The sequence below is a fragment of the Onychomys torridus genome, chromosome 14 (assembly GCF_903995425.1).
Source record: "Onychomys torridus chromosome 14, mOncTor1.1, whole genome shotgun sequence".
NCBI lineage: Eukaryota > Metazoa > Chordata > Mammalia > Rodentia > Cricetidae > Onychomys > Onychomys torridus.
Genome location: NC_050456.1, coordinates 38,097,049 through 38,111,683, shown reverse-complemented (window position 1 = coordinate 38,111,683; position 14,635 = coordinate 38,097,049). Strand labels below are relative to the sequence as shown.

At 46.2% G+C, this 14,635-nt stretch overlaps 1 protein-coding gene across 1 annotated transcript; it reads left to right on the top strand.

Annotated features, from left to right (window-relative positions):
* The first annotated feature begins 368 nt into the window (after nucleotides 1-368).
* Vcpkmt (valosin containing protein lysine methyltransferase) lies at nucleotides 369-6,465 on the top strand. The gene is made up of 6 exons (XM_036206661.1): nucleotides 369-678; nucleotides 769-879; nucleotides 1,051-1,120; nucleotides 2,435-2,554; nucleotides 3,456-3,560; nucleotides 6,042-6,465. Exons 1-6 carry the CDS (start codon nucleotides 413-415, stop codon nucleotides 6,054-6,056), a joined length of 687 nt encoding a protein of 228 aa, XP_036062554.1. The 5' UTR covers nucleotides 369-412; the 3' UTR covers nucleotides 6,057-6,465.
* Nucleotides 6,466-14,635: the final 8,170 nt, after the last annotated feature.

Here is a 14,635-nt window from a genome sequence, read left to right as displayed (position 1 = left end):
TGGCCCCAGAGGACATAAAATTAGAGGATTAACTTTTCTTTACCATTGAAAGCAAGTAGCAAGTTCCCAGCCAATCTTTTTTATGCACTCATTGGAAAAAGTAGATGCACGGTAGGAAATTTCTTGAACATAACCATTTTTGATAGGACCTGGGAAGCTGCCTAGACCTGCAGCCAGCAGCTCTGTGTGAGCCATTCTCCAAGCCAAGAAAAAGCTTTCACTTGCTTTGTTTCTTAAAGAGTAGTAGCCAGCAGCAGCCAGCCCGGCCTCTCCCAGGTAGCTTTTGCTGGCTCCCGCTGCCTTCCGGGCTTTGAGACTCACGCACGCGCCGTGGGCAGCCGCTCGGCCGCTGGGAGGCGCGGGCCTTACGTGGGCGTGACGTCACGACGTGCCGCAGCCTGCGGCGGCAGCCATGGCGGCCGCCCCGGAGCCGGCGGTGGAGGACCCGCTGTGGAGCTTCGTGCGGGTTCTGGAGAAGCGGGATGGGTCGGTGCTTCGGCTGCAGCAGTACGGCTCCGGAGGCGTGGGCTGCGTTGTGTGGGACGCCGCCATCGTCCTCTCCAAATACCTGGAGACGCCGGCGTTCTCCGGCGACGGGGCCCACGCTCTGAGCCGCCGCTCGGTGCTGGAGCTGGGTTCGGGCACCGGGGCCGTGGGGCTGATGGCCGCGACCCTCGGGTAAGAGCTGGCGGGAAGGCGCTGGGCGCCCCGCGTCGGGTCAGCGGCGTGCAGCCGTGCGCCCGTACCTCAATGGAGGTTGTCTTTCAGGGCAGACGTGGTCGTCACTGACCTTGAGGAGCTGCAAGACCTGCTGAACATGAACATTAATATGAACAAGCATCTTGTGACTGGTTCTGTTCAAGCCAAGGTACTGAAATGGTTTGTATGGCCTTTCAGCTTGTTTTAAGATAACCGCTTTCAGTTGCTTTAAGTTGCATTTTGCTCAACGCATAGTTAACATGAGGGAAACTTTCTGCTGCTCGTTGCTGAAATGAATACTTTAAATTGTTAAAATGCATCGGTTAAAGACCTACGTTTGACATTTTTAAGGGGGGAAGAATTGGAAGACGTGACTTCACCGGACTACATATTAATGGCTGACTGCATATACTATGAGGAGGTGAGTGTCCAGTGAGCTGGCTGGTGTGTCCCCAAGCCCACGTTCCTTCACATTGTAGCATCGCTGGGTGTGGGATATCTGTCGTTTAGATGATAAGGCAGTAAAGAGAAGACCAAGTCACCAGGCTCAACATGTACACACAATTCACGGCATACAGGCCTGTGAATGGCGGTTGAGAAAACTGACCTGCATTCTACCGGAGGCATTTTGTAAAATTTTACAAGGATTTCCCCATTTGGTTATATTATGAAAACTTAAAGTCAGTCAATCCCTCCCTCCCTCCCTTCTTTCTTTTTTTTCCCACCGACGGTTAACCATGACATTGAAAATGTAAGATGCAAGTCAGGCAAGGTGGCTCACACCCGGCACCCCAGAACACGGGAGGCCCAGGCAAGATGATTACCAGGAGTGCCAGGCCAGCATAGGCCACAGTGAACCCCGCCCCCCAAATTAATTAGTTAATTTTCAGTGACAAGATTTATTACACGTGTGGAGTGATGATTTTTTTTCTTTACATATCATTTTATACAGTGGTGGGAAGTATTTATTTTTAAGTTAATGACTGTTGAGCCAGCTGATGTTCAAATTAGGGTCAGGAGGCTGAAGAGATGGCTCAGCAGTTAAGAGCACATAGTGTTCTTCCAGAGGACCCAAGTTCGATTCCCAGCACCCACGTCAGGCAGCTCACAGCGCCCCTGTAACTCCAGCTCCAGGGGATCCAGTTCCTTTGGCTTCTGCAGGCACTACACATACCCATACACATAAACACACATTTACATAATTAAAATAATAAAAATAAATCTTAAACCATTAGGGTTAGCCTTACTTTTGTAGGATATATTTGTTGATTGTTTAAATACCACATTAACTTGGGCTAAATGAAATTAGACTTAAGATTTGGATCTAGCTAGGCCTGGTGGTACAACTCCTGTAATCTCAGCACTTGGGGGGCTGAAATAGAGGGGTCACTGCAAGCTCAGTGCTAGCCTAGTCTATATAATACACCCTTGTTCAAAACAAACAAACAAAGACAGTCAGTTCTGCTTGTTTTCCTGTGAAAACAAGATCTAATCCTTGAGATTCTTTTTTTTTTTTTTTTTTTCTGGATGGGGGTTGGGATAGAAATCAGTATAATTATTGATCAGTCAGTGGTTGTTTACCAGTCTAGTTATAGAATGTGGCTTTGTTGTATTGATTCAGAATGGATTGATATAGGGCAGTTGACCTCTTCGCCTCCTGACCCCCTTTGTATAATAGGAAATTCTTGAAGCAATAAACTGAAAATTGTACTTTTTTTTTGTTTTTTTTAAATAGTCCTTGGAACCATTGCTGAAAACATTAAAAGATCTCAGTGGATCTGAAACCTGTATTATATGTTGTTATGAACAGCGTACAATGGGGAAAAATCCAGAAATTGAGAAAAAATATTTCGAGGTGAGTATTAGGTTAGGTCCATCTTTGTAGCAGTCTGTGGTTGCTCTGGCAATTTCATTTGGGAAAAGCTTTCTCTTGATAAGAACTCAAGGTGAGGATACTCCACAACCCTCTGCACAGAACCCACTGTTCTCTGACCTTCCCAAGTCCTGAGTTTTCTTTCTGTTCTCACGAGTCCATATTATTGGACAGAACAGTGTCGGGGACTGGTCGTGACAAGCGTGTCTTTTCTGAGACAGTTTTCAACACTGTCCAACACAAGACTGGCTTTGGAAGCTTACCAATGATGTCTTACGATAGAATGTGCAGGTGGTGAACTTTACTTCTGTTTTCCCATATGTTTTTATTACACATTTTACCTAGTTAATGATTTTTAGGGTTTGTTGTTGTTTATTTATTTATTTTTAAAATTATAAAAGGAGTGCCTATCTTGCCCATATCTGTCCTTCACTCTCTCCCAAGCAGTGGCCTAGACCCTTTTATGGGCACAAATTCAACCCATTAAAAACTGGCTCACTTTGAAGCTATCTGTATCTTCCTGAAATTTGGCCTGCTGAAAGAACTCCTTTGGCTTATGACGCCCTCAGATAACATATGCTAAAATGAGTTCCATGTTTTTCATGAATATGAGAAAATGTTACTGAACTTTTGAAATTATGTATAGTTAAAATAATTTGTATTTAGTTAAAACATGTCTGATGCACGAATATCAAGTTCTCAGCTCACGCATTTTCATCCAAATAACTACTCCAACATAAAGATACAGGGCATGTTGAGACTCAAGGTTTCCATGTTGCCCTTCCCAGTCAGCCATTCTCCAAAAGTGACCGTCATCCTGACGTCATCACCATAAGTCTGTCCACGTGACTGAGTGTAACATGTACGTCCTTGAAATCTACAGCTCCTTCAACTAGACTTTGACTTTGAGGAAATTCCCCTGGACAAACATGATGAAGAATACCGAAGTGAAGACATCCGCATCATATCCATCAAAAGGAAAGAATCGGTACGTGCGTTCACGCTCTTCCCTGTCAGGAATCTCACCAGCTGATCCGATGGGCCAAGGTGCCGTCCACTTCTCCTCTACACAGTGAAATAGCAGTGCTGACTGAGTGGCCACAGACACTGGCACTCAAGATTCCGTCACCTGTCGGGCCTTGGGTTCCTGCTCACAGCCCAGAACTCAAGAAGTGGAAGGCTGTGTGTGTAGTTGGAGGCCGGGCCGGGCTATATCATGGGACCCTATCTCCAAAAATATGTAAGGCCGCCTTTGTTTCTGCCCTGCAGGGGAAGGAGCCCTTGTGCCTGACAGGCACGCCGTCTGCCACATCCCCAGTCTGCTGGACCCTCTCCCAGTCCTTCTCAGCTGTAAATTAAATGGCTGTGTAACCGAGCGTCCACCAGCACTTACTTTAAGATAACGAAATCCAGAAAAGTGTATCTTGACCCATTTCAGTCCCGGTATCTGTTGGGCCTGTGAGCAAGCTGCAGGTGATGGCAGGAGCGTGACCAAAGAGACCTGTTCGCCTCTGGCCAAGGATGGAAAGAGAGAGGGAGGAGCAGGCTCCAAAGCTTGTCATCCTCAGGGGCATGCCCAGAAGACCTTATACTTCACTTCTTACTGTTTCTCCAAGGGCCTCGTGCCAGGGGCCAAGCCGTTGACACCCAGGCTTGGAGGGCACTTTCCACATGACGCCATTAGACACAACCTCACTCAGGCCCTTGGCTCTCCGTAGCTTCCTTTTCTCTCTCTGAAATTGTAAACTTCCGTCCTTCTCCGTTTCCTTTTCAACGGCAGTGGGTGGATTGATCTCTAAAAGAAAAGTCCCCCAGTGAAGGGGAACTTGATATGTGTCTCCCTGTGGCCTTTCTCTGCCACAGTGTGTGTGGATTGCCTTGGTTGCCGGTGAGGCTGTAGAGGGGAGGGTGGTGTCTCCACCTGTGTGCCGCTGGAGCTGTGACTGCCAGAGGCAGAGACCTCAGTTGGGCCCATGAAATTTAGTAAGCGTCACCTCTTTCTGATGGTTTTGCTGATTGGATTTGTTCACCATGTCTCCTGACAATAAGGATTCTAGCCATAGAGTTTTAGGGACCAGAAGAGGTGTTAAAATTCAGTCTAAGGAAATAATTCAGGTTGGTTGGTGTTCATGTGGAATGTGCTTTTAGAAAAGGGGGGGGGCAAAGAAAATACACTTTGTGCCTTAAGGGGTTTGCAGTGTTTGCTAAAGCCACTGTACTGTTTTAAAAGATTTTTTTTTTTTTGAGGGATATTTTTTATGTTTCTGAATAGAAAGGGTTGTTTTGATTTTGCAAAGACCTATTTCCTTTTCAAATTGATATAATTGTCATTTCATAAAATTTACCCTTTTCAAAGCATACATCTTGGTGATTTAGTATATTCAGAGTTGTATAAAGCACCGCTTTCTAATCTTAAGTGTTCTTCTCCTCACCCAGAAAAGAAAGGCCGCTAGTCTTCACTGCATACTGCTCATTCTGTGTGCTTTACAAGATAATCTCACTGTGTGTCCTTTCCGGTCTATCCTTTCATTCAGCAAAGTGTTTTCGGGGTTCCTCCGTGTATCCACCTTATACTCCTTTCTGTGTCTGGTTCACATCCTCGTGTGTGGTTCTGGTCGTCTTATCCACTCCTTCATTCATCAGCTGATAACATTTCTCCCATTTGCCTCTTACCCGTAAGGAGCAATGCCTCTGTGAGCATTCTTGTGTGTGCACGTTTTTCCAAGTCCTGGGTCTGTCCGAGCCTAGAGCCTGCATAGGTATGATGAAGAGCGACCAAACTCTCCAGAGCTGCTGTACTGTCTGCATTCCCACTGTTGGTGTGCAGGCCTCCCTCACTGCCATATCCTCACCAACACTTCTGTCCGTCTGTCCTGACGAGCTATTGTAGTAGATGTGGAGTAGGATCTCATTGCAGTTTGGTTTGGTTTGGTTTGGTTTGGTTTGGTTTGGTTTTTCAAGACAGGGTTTCTCTGTAGCTTTGGAGGCTGTCCTGGAACTCGATTTGTAGACCAGGCTGGCCTCGAAATCACAGAGATCCACCTGCCTCTGCCTCCTGAGTGCTGGGATTATAGGTGTGCGTCACCACTGCCCAGCCTCATTGCAGTTTTTACTTTCTTTTCCTTAATGATTAATGATATCCAGTATCTTATATATCACTAGAGAAATGTTTTCCCAGTTTCAAATGGAGTTACCTTTAATATTCTAAGACTCCTTTGCCTCTTGCTACCAGATGTGTGATTGCAAATTTCCCCTAGTCTTTGGTAGTGTAGTTTTTGCAGCACAAAGGTTTTTGATGATATTCATACATCTCTTTTCTCCTTGATTGCTTTAGATGTCAGCTAAGAACCACCTCTATTCACTCGAATTGCATTTAGCCACTACTGGGTGTATCACATAGTATAAAATACCTAATAAACAAGTTGGTGATGTGAAATTAATGTTTAACCCCCCCCCACTTTCCTTATAGAAACTGCCATCATGAAACCCTTTTCCACCTTACCCGTGCTCCTTACATCCTGGGTAAGGTGAAGATGTGAATGGAGCATGCGCATACAGCATGGGAAGATCGCATTAATAGTTTCTCCAGCATGTCCTTAGAGATCTGGTACATGGACGACAACCACCATGGACTGCCCACAGTGTGAAACGCCTGCCCGCAGTGGGCTTGCACTCCAACTTAAAAGAAGCATTGGGATCACTCAGATGCAAATAAATTTGAGGTTAGCCTCAAGTCAAGCAGCATGGTTGACTCAGTACATTTTCAAGAACCTAGAGATAAGTTGATTCAATTTCTAATGATATCATCTGTTACTATATAGTAATGTTTTGAGGGCTGGTCATGGTAGTGCACGCCTTTGATCCCAGCACTGGGGAGGCAGAAGCAGGTGCGTTTCTGAGTTCCAGACCAGCCTGGTCTACAGAAGCAGTTCCAGGCATGATGAGACCCTGTCTCAAGAGAGAAAGAAAAACAGAAATAGAGATAGCTCGGCCCATCAGTAATCATAGCTATCTCTTACTGGATGGGTGTGTTTAACTTGGAAGCAGTAAATTTTAATTTGTCTTTCAGATAAATTTCCAAGTCATACTTTTACATAGTTGTGTAATAGTGTTTTTTCCTTTTCCTGATACCTTTAATACTTACGTGTTCTTTTAAAAGAGACAGAAAACATTACCCTGCATCTTTACTGGTCAGAGTTTTCGCTTCCTCCATCTCAGGTAGGTGAATGATTTCGAGAGTCAGGGGTCCTCCAGTGGGTCACTAAGACAGATGCTGTCTCCAGAGAACAGCGTGAGAAAAGAAAGCCAGTTACTGGTGTCTGTGCTCACATGGTCCAGCAGTTTTCTCGTGAATGCCATCCAAGAAAATCTGATTTTAAAATACCGTTATTAAGACATCACATTTACACGAAACTTTTTTTTGAGTAACTAAAAATTAGTTCAGTGCACATTTATCACATGCTTTTTACTATGTTGTCTCCAGTTTTAGTTCCAGTAATCACCTGCTCATATGAACTAATCTGCCAGTGACTTGAACACCACCACCGGTTCCAAAAAAAGTAGTAACCAGATGGAATTCTGGAATTTACAGTCATGGTGCTAGATGGCACATTTCATGTTTTCATTTTCAATAAACATCATTTTTGAAACCTTGTGACTCTGAATGCTTGCAAGATGGCTTTGAAGAGATGAACATTTGTAGCCTTCCAGAAAGCAGTAGCGGCTCCATATAGAGACTTTGAGACCAGAGTCAGAACAGTGCTTTACGCGGGAGCTTTCTTAGGTTCCTAAAGCTTGCTCACTGTTACATTTTCGAAGTCCTGTGCGTATGTGCCAGCTCTCGAGCAGTTTGCCCGGGGCAGTTAGTAGAAGCTAAAGGTGTCATGCTTGGGAGGTAAGAGCTCACACTTGGCAGCTTGCTCCTCAGTGCGGAGCTCCTCAGCGCACATTGACCTCCACGCCCTCAGATCCCCACACCCTTCCCACCCTGCTCCACTTTTTATTCCTTCCTCCCTCGGAACTCTACATTTGTAGTCCAGCTGGCTTAGCCCAAAGAACAACTTAGTGCCAGTTTTCTGGAAACCACACCCTGCTCACCTGTCCTCCCTGCTAGCTAGACCCACTCCCTAACCTGTCCTCCGCAGTCTCTGCCTCTGGGGACCTGACTGGGGAGTGACTGGACTTGAGTCATTTGTAGGAGAGTGAAAGGGGATCTTAAAAGCCCCTGTTCTGGAATGAGGCCAACCAGCTCCAGTGCAGGACTTCACCGAGGGGTGCCCCTCCAGAGAACATGGGCACCAACTGCAATTCCACACAGAAGCCTGGGGGAACCCCAGCTTTGAAAGAGTTCAGTATTGGGCACATTGGGGCCTGTTAGTGGAACAGGGCCCTGTACGTGGGAACCACCAGAAGAAGGGTGAGAGAGGTAACTGGGATTTGCTGAAGGCGAAGGGAGGCCGGCGTCTCTGTGCTCAGACTCGTGTTGACCTGGGAGAGTGATTTGACTGTTGTAGACCAGAGCTTGGGCCCCAACTGGACTGCTGTGAGCACTGGGAAGCAGGAGGTAGATGGCCCCTACCAGCCTGGGAAGTGATCTGTGGGTTGGGGGCTGGAAGACCTAGCAGCAATGTGTATGTCCAGAGAGAGCTGCCCGGTGCATATCTGGAACCCCACACCTGGAAGGTGGAGGCGGTAGCATCATAGGTTCAAGGTCATTCTGGGTCACATAGTAACAAGACTACATCTCAAAGACAAAGAGCAGGTACAACAGATGGATGAGGATGCCAATAGCTGGGCACAAGCCAGAGCGTCCCAGCTGTCCACACCATTGCTAGTGTCTGAGGAAACTGCTAGAGAGGAATCGGGATCCTCTTGAACCAGTAGGCTCTGCTGCTGCGCACAGTGGGGCCCATAAGCCACTTCCAGAAAGCAGTGGAAGTCAGGTGGGAAGGGCTGCAGCCCTGCTTTGAGGCAGTGTTTCGTAAACCATCCTACACGGTGAGGTCACCTGGGAAGGGGGAGCAAACAATAAAAGCCAGAGCTGTGCTGTGCCCAAGCTTCATCCAAGCCCAATTAACAAGAGGTGTGATGTTGTTGTTGAAAGACTCCAGATAGCTTGAATGTGATCCTGCATTGAGAGCCATGACCATAAAGAAACTTGCGTTTACTTCCCAAGAGAAAGGGCCGAGAGAAGGGAGAACATTTAGAAATGAAATGGCCTGTCCTGCACACGGAGCTGAATCTAAAAACCTTATGAACAGCTTTAGAAACTGCAATCGCTGTCAAAGTGTCTGAAATACAGAGAAATCTGAGGAGAGAGGGCATGAGAAGGGATTCTACAGTTCAAAGAGGCAAATTTCAGACATCATCACCAATAACCTGAGTCTCCTCCATGTCCTGCGGAGAACTTTCAGGGCCTCTGGCTACATAACTGTGTCTTCTGCTCCCGTTTATTGCTGAGTGTCTGTGGCTCACAGATGGTGAAATTAGGTTGGTTTCAGTTACTTTGAGAAGTAATAATTCCAAACAGTGGTGGATCTTTCAATATTTCTTTGTCACCCTCTCCTGGAGCTTTCTGGTTAAATGTCCCATGAGTGATACTGGGGATATTCATTCAGAGGATGGGACAGAGAACTAGGGCAGTGGTTCTAAAGGTTCCCTGTAGGTGGCATTGCGCGTCTTCGTCTTTAAACAGCTTCTACCAAGGCGCCTGTAAAACTGCGATTTTTAATTGCAGGTACCCTCGGATTTTAAAAATTGAACTACGTTTGATTTTCAAAACAGGCTTGCCCGTTAGGAGTTCCTTGCTGAAGAGAACATGACAGAAGCTAAATGAGATGGTTTTCCTCGGAAGTTTTATTTGGTGTAGCTTTCTGTTCATTCTGTTCAACATTGTCATTCATGAAGCCGCACACATTAGGATTCCTAAGTCGCTTGTTTCTGCTGTTGGTCCCCGTCTGTACAAGGAAGAGAGACCTTTCAGAATCTAAATTGGTTCTCATTAGTGCAGTTCTGAGAATGAAGTTCCTTCACCTTGAACTTCATTTTCCAGCTGAAGAGCCTAGAAGTACTTAAAACTTGTAATTAGTTTTAATTGGCTCTCCAAATAGGCATTCCTTCTTCATTAGAGGGGCAGATTTCATATCAGAAGGCTGGAGCTGTCTGTCAGCGGCTCTCCCACAAACCTATCGTCTTAGGGTGAGCAGTTTCGCTGTGAAGTCATAGGAAGGCCACACCTTCCATAATTCTGAATGGGAGAGCAGTGAGGTCTCAGGGCCATTTGGAGGTGCGTCGATGTGGGCCAGAGTGCAGGACACCCAGACATACCTGGGGTGGTGAGATACTTCCACTTTTAATAACAAGATGTCATTTGTATATAGTAGATAGCCATGTGCTAGAACAAATCCTTGTATGATTTTCTTCATGTGCATTCCAAATAAAGGGGGTGTGTCGGAACATAAGCCCAAGGACCATGTGACCTAGATTTGATCCCAAGGTCTGTCACTCAGTCTTGGTGACCTTGAGGGGAGTTCTTTAAACTCAGTGGCTTGTTGTCCTCACGAGAATCATTTCATCACGGGCCTCAGAGGTTCCCATGAGAATTAAAGTCGTTTGCTATATGCAGTGTACCTGGGTACTTGGCAGATAGTAAGTGCTCAGTAAACATCATTACAGCAGAAATGGCATTACAGGTAGGGACTGGGAAAACTTGCATAATGCCAGTTGATTTTATCTGTTGCATTGTGAAATGCAGACATCTTGTTGAGAGTGTAGAATGCACGTCAACGTCCCTCTCCTATCAAGGAGCAATGGCAGCTGAGGCAGGAGAAGGCTGCGAACACTGGTCCACAGTGCTGTGAGTTGAATGAGTCAGCTGTTTTAGAGAGATGGATATGGGGGAGGAAAATCATCGCTGGTCACTTATGAAGATGGGTATGTGTAATGTACATACATACCTATAGTTTTTTCAGTACTGGGCTTTGAACTTGCAGCCTAATGTATACTGGGCAAATGCCTTACCACTGAGCTGTGTCCCCAGCTCTCTTTGAAATCTTGAGACCAGGTCCCATTAGGTCTCCCAGACTGGGAATACTCATTATGTATTCTGGGCAGGCCTTAAATTTGTCAGCCTCCCACGTAGCTGGAATCACAGGTCTAGGCCTCCAGGCCTAGCTCATTTTTATAATTTTAAAGTAAGAGCCATAAATGTTAAAAGGCCAGTGAGGATGGAGGAAATCCTTGTTTCTAAATATAGGAACCTAAATGTGCTGTAGGATCCAAATTCCACTGCTCTGGACCCTTACCCAAGTCTTCCTTCTGTGGTGTTTCTCTGTGTTAAAACTCGGAGCAGTCAGGTAGCTGTGCCCACAGATCAAGTCCATGTTGTTGTAACAGTTGCCAACATGGTAACTCACGCTTGTAATCCCAGCACTTGGGCTGAGGCAGGAAGACTGGTGAGCATTTGAAGCCAGTGTGGGCTACTGTGTCAGATCCTACCTGTAAATCCATCATTTCTCTAACTCTGGAACTTAATCTCCCTTCATAAGATTTTCAGAGCTGAAGTGTGTTCACTCTCTTTAAAGATCATGACTGTTTGCAGATAAATGCTCTTGTTTTATTTTGTAATTTGTTTTGTTTTTTGAGACAGGGTTTCTCTGCTTAGCCTTCGCTGTCCTGGAACTCACTCTGTAGCCCAGGCTGGCCTCGAACTCAGAGATCCACCTGCCTCTGCCTCCCAAGTGCTGGGATTAAAGGTATGCACCACCACCACTGTCGATAAATGCTCTTTCACTGTGTAATAACATATGCAGTGGATTGCCTGACTGTATCTGTCAAGATGTTAAGAAAACTGTGACTTTTCATTCTTTTTCATTTGAGGGGGACGGCGCTGTGCATTTGCAGAGCAGAAGATGACATCAGAAGCTCAGTTGCCCTCCATCTTACTATTGTTTTTAAGATTTTATTTTTTAGCTATGTGTATGTTCTGGTATGAGAATGCACACACACATGCAGGTGCCTGAGGAGGCCAGAAGAGGACCTCCGGCCCCTGAAGCTGGAGTTACAGGCAGTTCTGAGTGCTGGAAACTGAACTCTGATCCCGTGTAACAATAGCAAGTTCTCTTAGGTGCAAAGCCATCTCTCTGGCCCCTCTATTTCAGTTTTTGAGACAGTGTCGCTCTGTGAACCTGCATCTCAATGCTGGCCAGAGTGGCTGCCCAGCAAGGGCTCTTCCCTTCCTCTTCTCTTGCACTGCTAGGCCTGGCTTCCCTCCCACCCCTTCTGCAGGTGTCCGTCACCCAGAGACAGGTCCTCGTGACAGGATATAGCAAGTACATGTTTGTATTTCCCAGCCATTTCTGTTGGTGTGTCAGCCAGTGTAAAGTGACACACAGACCTTAAAGATAGGTTCGTGTGTGTGTGTGTGTGTGTGTGTGTGTGCGCGCGCACGCGCGTGCGTGCGTGCGTGCGTGCGTGCGTGCGCGCTCCAAAAGTAAACCAGGGACTTGTGCATGTTGGGCAATCACTTTGCAACCAAGCTACATCCTTGTCTCTGCTTGTTTGAAATAAGCTTTCATAGGTTGGGGATTTAGCTCAGTGGTCGAGCACTTGCCTAGCAAGTGCAAGGCCCTGGGTTCGATCCTCAGCTCAAAAAAAAAAAAAAAAAAATTTCCCTGGTGTAGCCCAGGCTGGTCTCAAACTCACCAGAAACCATCCTGCCTCTGCCTTCTCAGTGCTGGAATTAAAGGCATGAGCCACCACGCCAGTCTTTTTTAATTGCCTGATGAGAGGACTGTTGTAAACACTAAATAGCTCTTGATTTTTTGAGATCTTTACTATTCGATGTAGGGTCAGATCACATCTTTAATATTCATAAGGTTGAAAACATTGACATTCCAGGCAAAACAAGATTAAGCATTTTGAGATGGAGCTGGTCTACTGGGAGATCTTGAAGACTCCCTTCAGGCTCTGACGACACACCAGTTAGTTGCAATGTGTCAAACTACAAGCGGCTCCTGGGCCGCTCCGTCGTAAGTCTTAGAGTCCCTGTAGGTCAGCGTTCTGATCACCTGGCGCCCAGGCCGTAGCAGGATGGGTCTCAGATTGTGTGCGTTGGCTCACCACTGCTTTGGCAGTCATTGCCACTCTTGTGTGTACTGTACCAGCAACCTTCCGCCTTCCACCATGTTCTTCTAAAGAATGCCTTCCACAGCAGAAGAGTAGCTGTTGACGTGCTCTGACTAGATTAGATGACCTCAAACTGTCCTAGTCAGGGTCTCCATTGCCGTGATGAAACATCATGACCATGTGCAACCTTGCTTCCTTATCACAGTCCATCATCAATTGCAGTGAGGGCAGGAACTCATGGGGAGCATGAACCTGGAGGTGGGAGCTGATGCAGAGGCGTACTGCTTACTGGCTTGCTCCTCCAGGCTTTGCTCAGCCTGCTTTCTTATAGCACCCAGAACCACCAGCCTAGGGTGGCCACAGCCACAGTGAGCTTGGACCCTCCCCATCAATCACTAATTAAGGACATGTCCGACTGGGCTGCCTGGAGCCAGAGCTTAGGAAACCAGTTCCTCAGTTGAGGCTCCCTCCTCTCAGAAGACTCCAGCTCATTAAGTTGAGATAAAAGAGCCAACAGTCTAGTGTTAAGAGTCACCTCAGAGCTCAGTTTACCCAGAATGCAGGGCTGGTTTCTAAAACTGAAAAACAAGAAAAGCAAGTTTGACAACTCTCAGTTAAAAAAAAAAAAAAAAAGTTGTTGCAGAGAAGGATGTCAATGGCACTTCTGGATGTAAGTGCAGTATTTTTAAAAACAGCTATTTTATACCTATAATCTCAGCACTTAGGAGACAGAGGCAGGAGAATCAGAAGGTCAGGGTCATCTTCAGCTATATGAAAGATGAATTGCTAAATGGCTTTTATTAATAAAAACCCAGAGCCAGATATTGGGGTAAAAACTGAGAGAACAGAAAAGCAGAAAGAAGCCAGCCACGTTCTTACCACTTGGAGATCTTCAGCCAAAGAGACCTACTCCCTGTCTACCCACACCTATATGCCTTTCTGTTCTGCATCTCACTTCCTCTCTCTGCCCAGCTGCATCACTTCCTGTCTGTCTATTCAGACCTCCAGACCTCTATGGTTAACTAGTGTTGAAATTTAAGGTGTGTGTCACCATGCCCGGTTCTGTTCCCAGTGTGGCCTTAAACTCACAGAGATCCAGACAGATTCCTGCCTTCTGAATGCTAAGATTAAAGGTATGTGCTACCACTGCCTGACGTCTATGTTTAATATAGCGGCTGGCTTTTTCCTCTGATCCTCAGATAAGCTTTATTAGGGTGCACAATATACTGGGGGACACAATATATCACCACAATTAGGTTTGAGGCCAGCCTGGCCAACCTTGTCTCAGATACACACACACACACACACACACACACACACACACACACACACAGTAGCTATCTTTCTAAGCATTGCTACAAAGAGTCTTTAAAATTGTGTTGTTCAACAGGCATGGTGGTGCACAACTTAAATCCCAGCACTTGAGAGTCAGAGGCAGACAGATCTCTGTCAGTTCAAAGCCAGCTTGGTCTACATGGCGAGTTTTAGGACAGCCAGCCCTGTTTCAAAAAACCAAAACAAGAATGTTGTTCAAAAGTTCTTTTGGGGGTTGGGGATTTAGCTCAGTGGTAGAGTGCTTGCCTAGCAAGCACAAGGCCCTGGGTTCGGTCCTCAGCTCTGGGGAAAAAAAAAGTTCTTTTCACTCTGGAAGCATGTATTAGACACTCACATCCAGTCTGCTCTCTGTGAAGAGTCTGGCTGATAACAGGGGAGGCCTGAGACTGTAGACCTAGAATTCCCTGCGAGCTTTGCATGATAGCCCTGATCATTTTTGCTTATTTGCTTCCTTGTTTTTTGAGGCCAAGTCTCACCGTTTGGGTCAGGTTAGCCTAGAACTCACTGTGTAGCCCAGGCTGGCTTTGAACTGGTTGTTACAACCCCGCTCCCTCTCAGCCTCGAAAACACTGAGATGACAGGTATGAACCACCACCCTGGCTC

Coding starts and splice junctions, on each gene's coding strand:
- Vcpkmt (XM_036206661.1), top strand. CDS start 413: ATGGCGGCCGCCCCGGAGCCGGCGGTGGAGGACCCGCTGTGGAGCTTC. Junction 679..768: donor CTGATGGCCGCGACCCTCGG/GTAAGAGCTGGC, acceptor GTTGTCTTTCAG/GGCAGACGTGGTCGTCACTG. Junction 1,121..2,434: donor ACTGCATATACTATGAGGAG/GTGAGTGTCCAG, acceptor TTTTTTAAATAG/TCCTTGGAACCATTGCTGAA.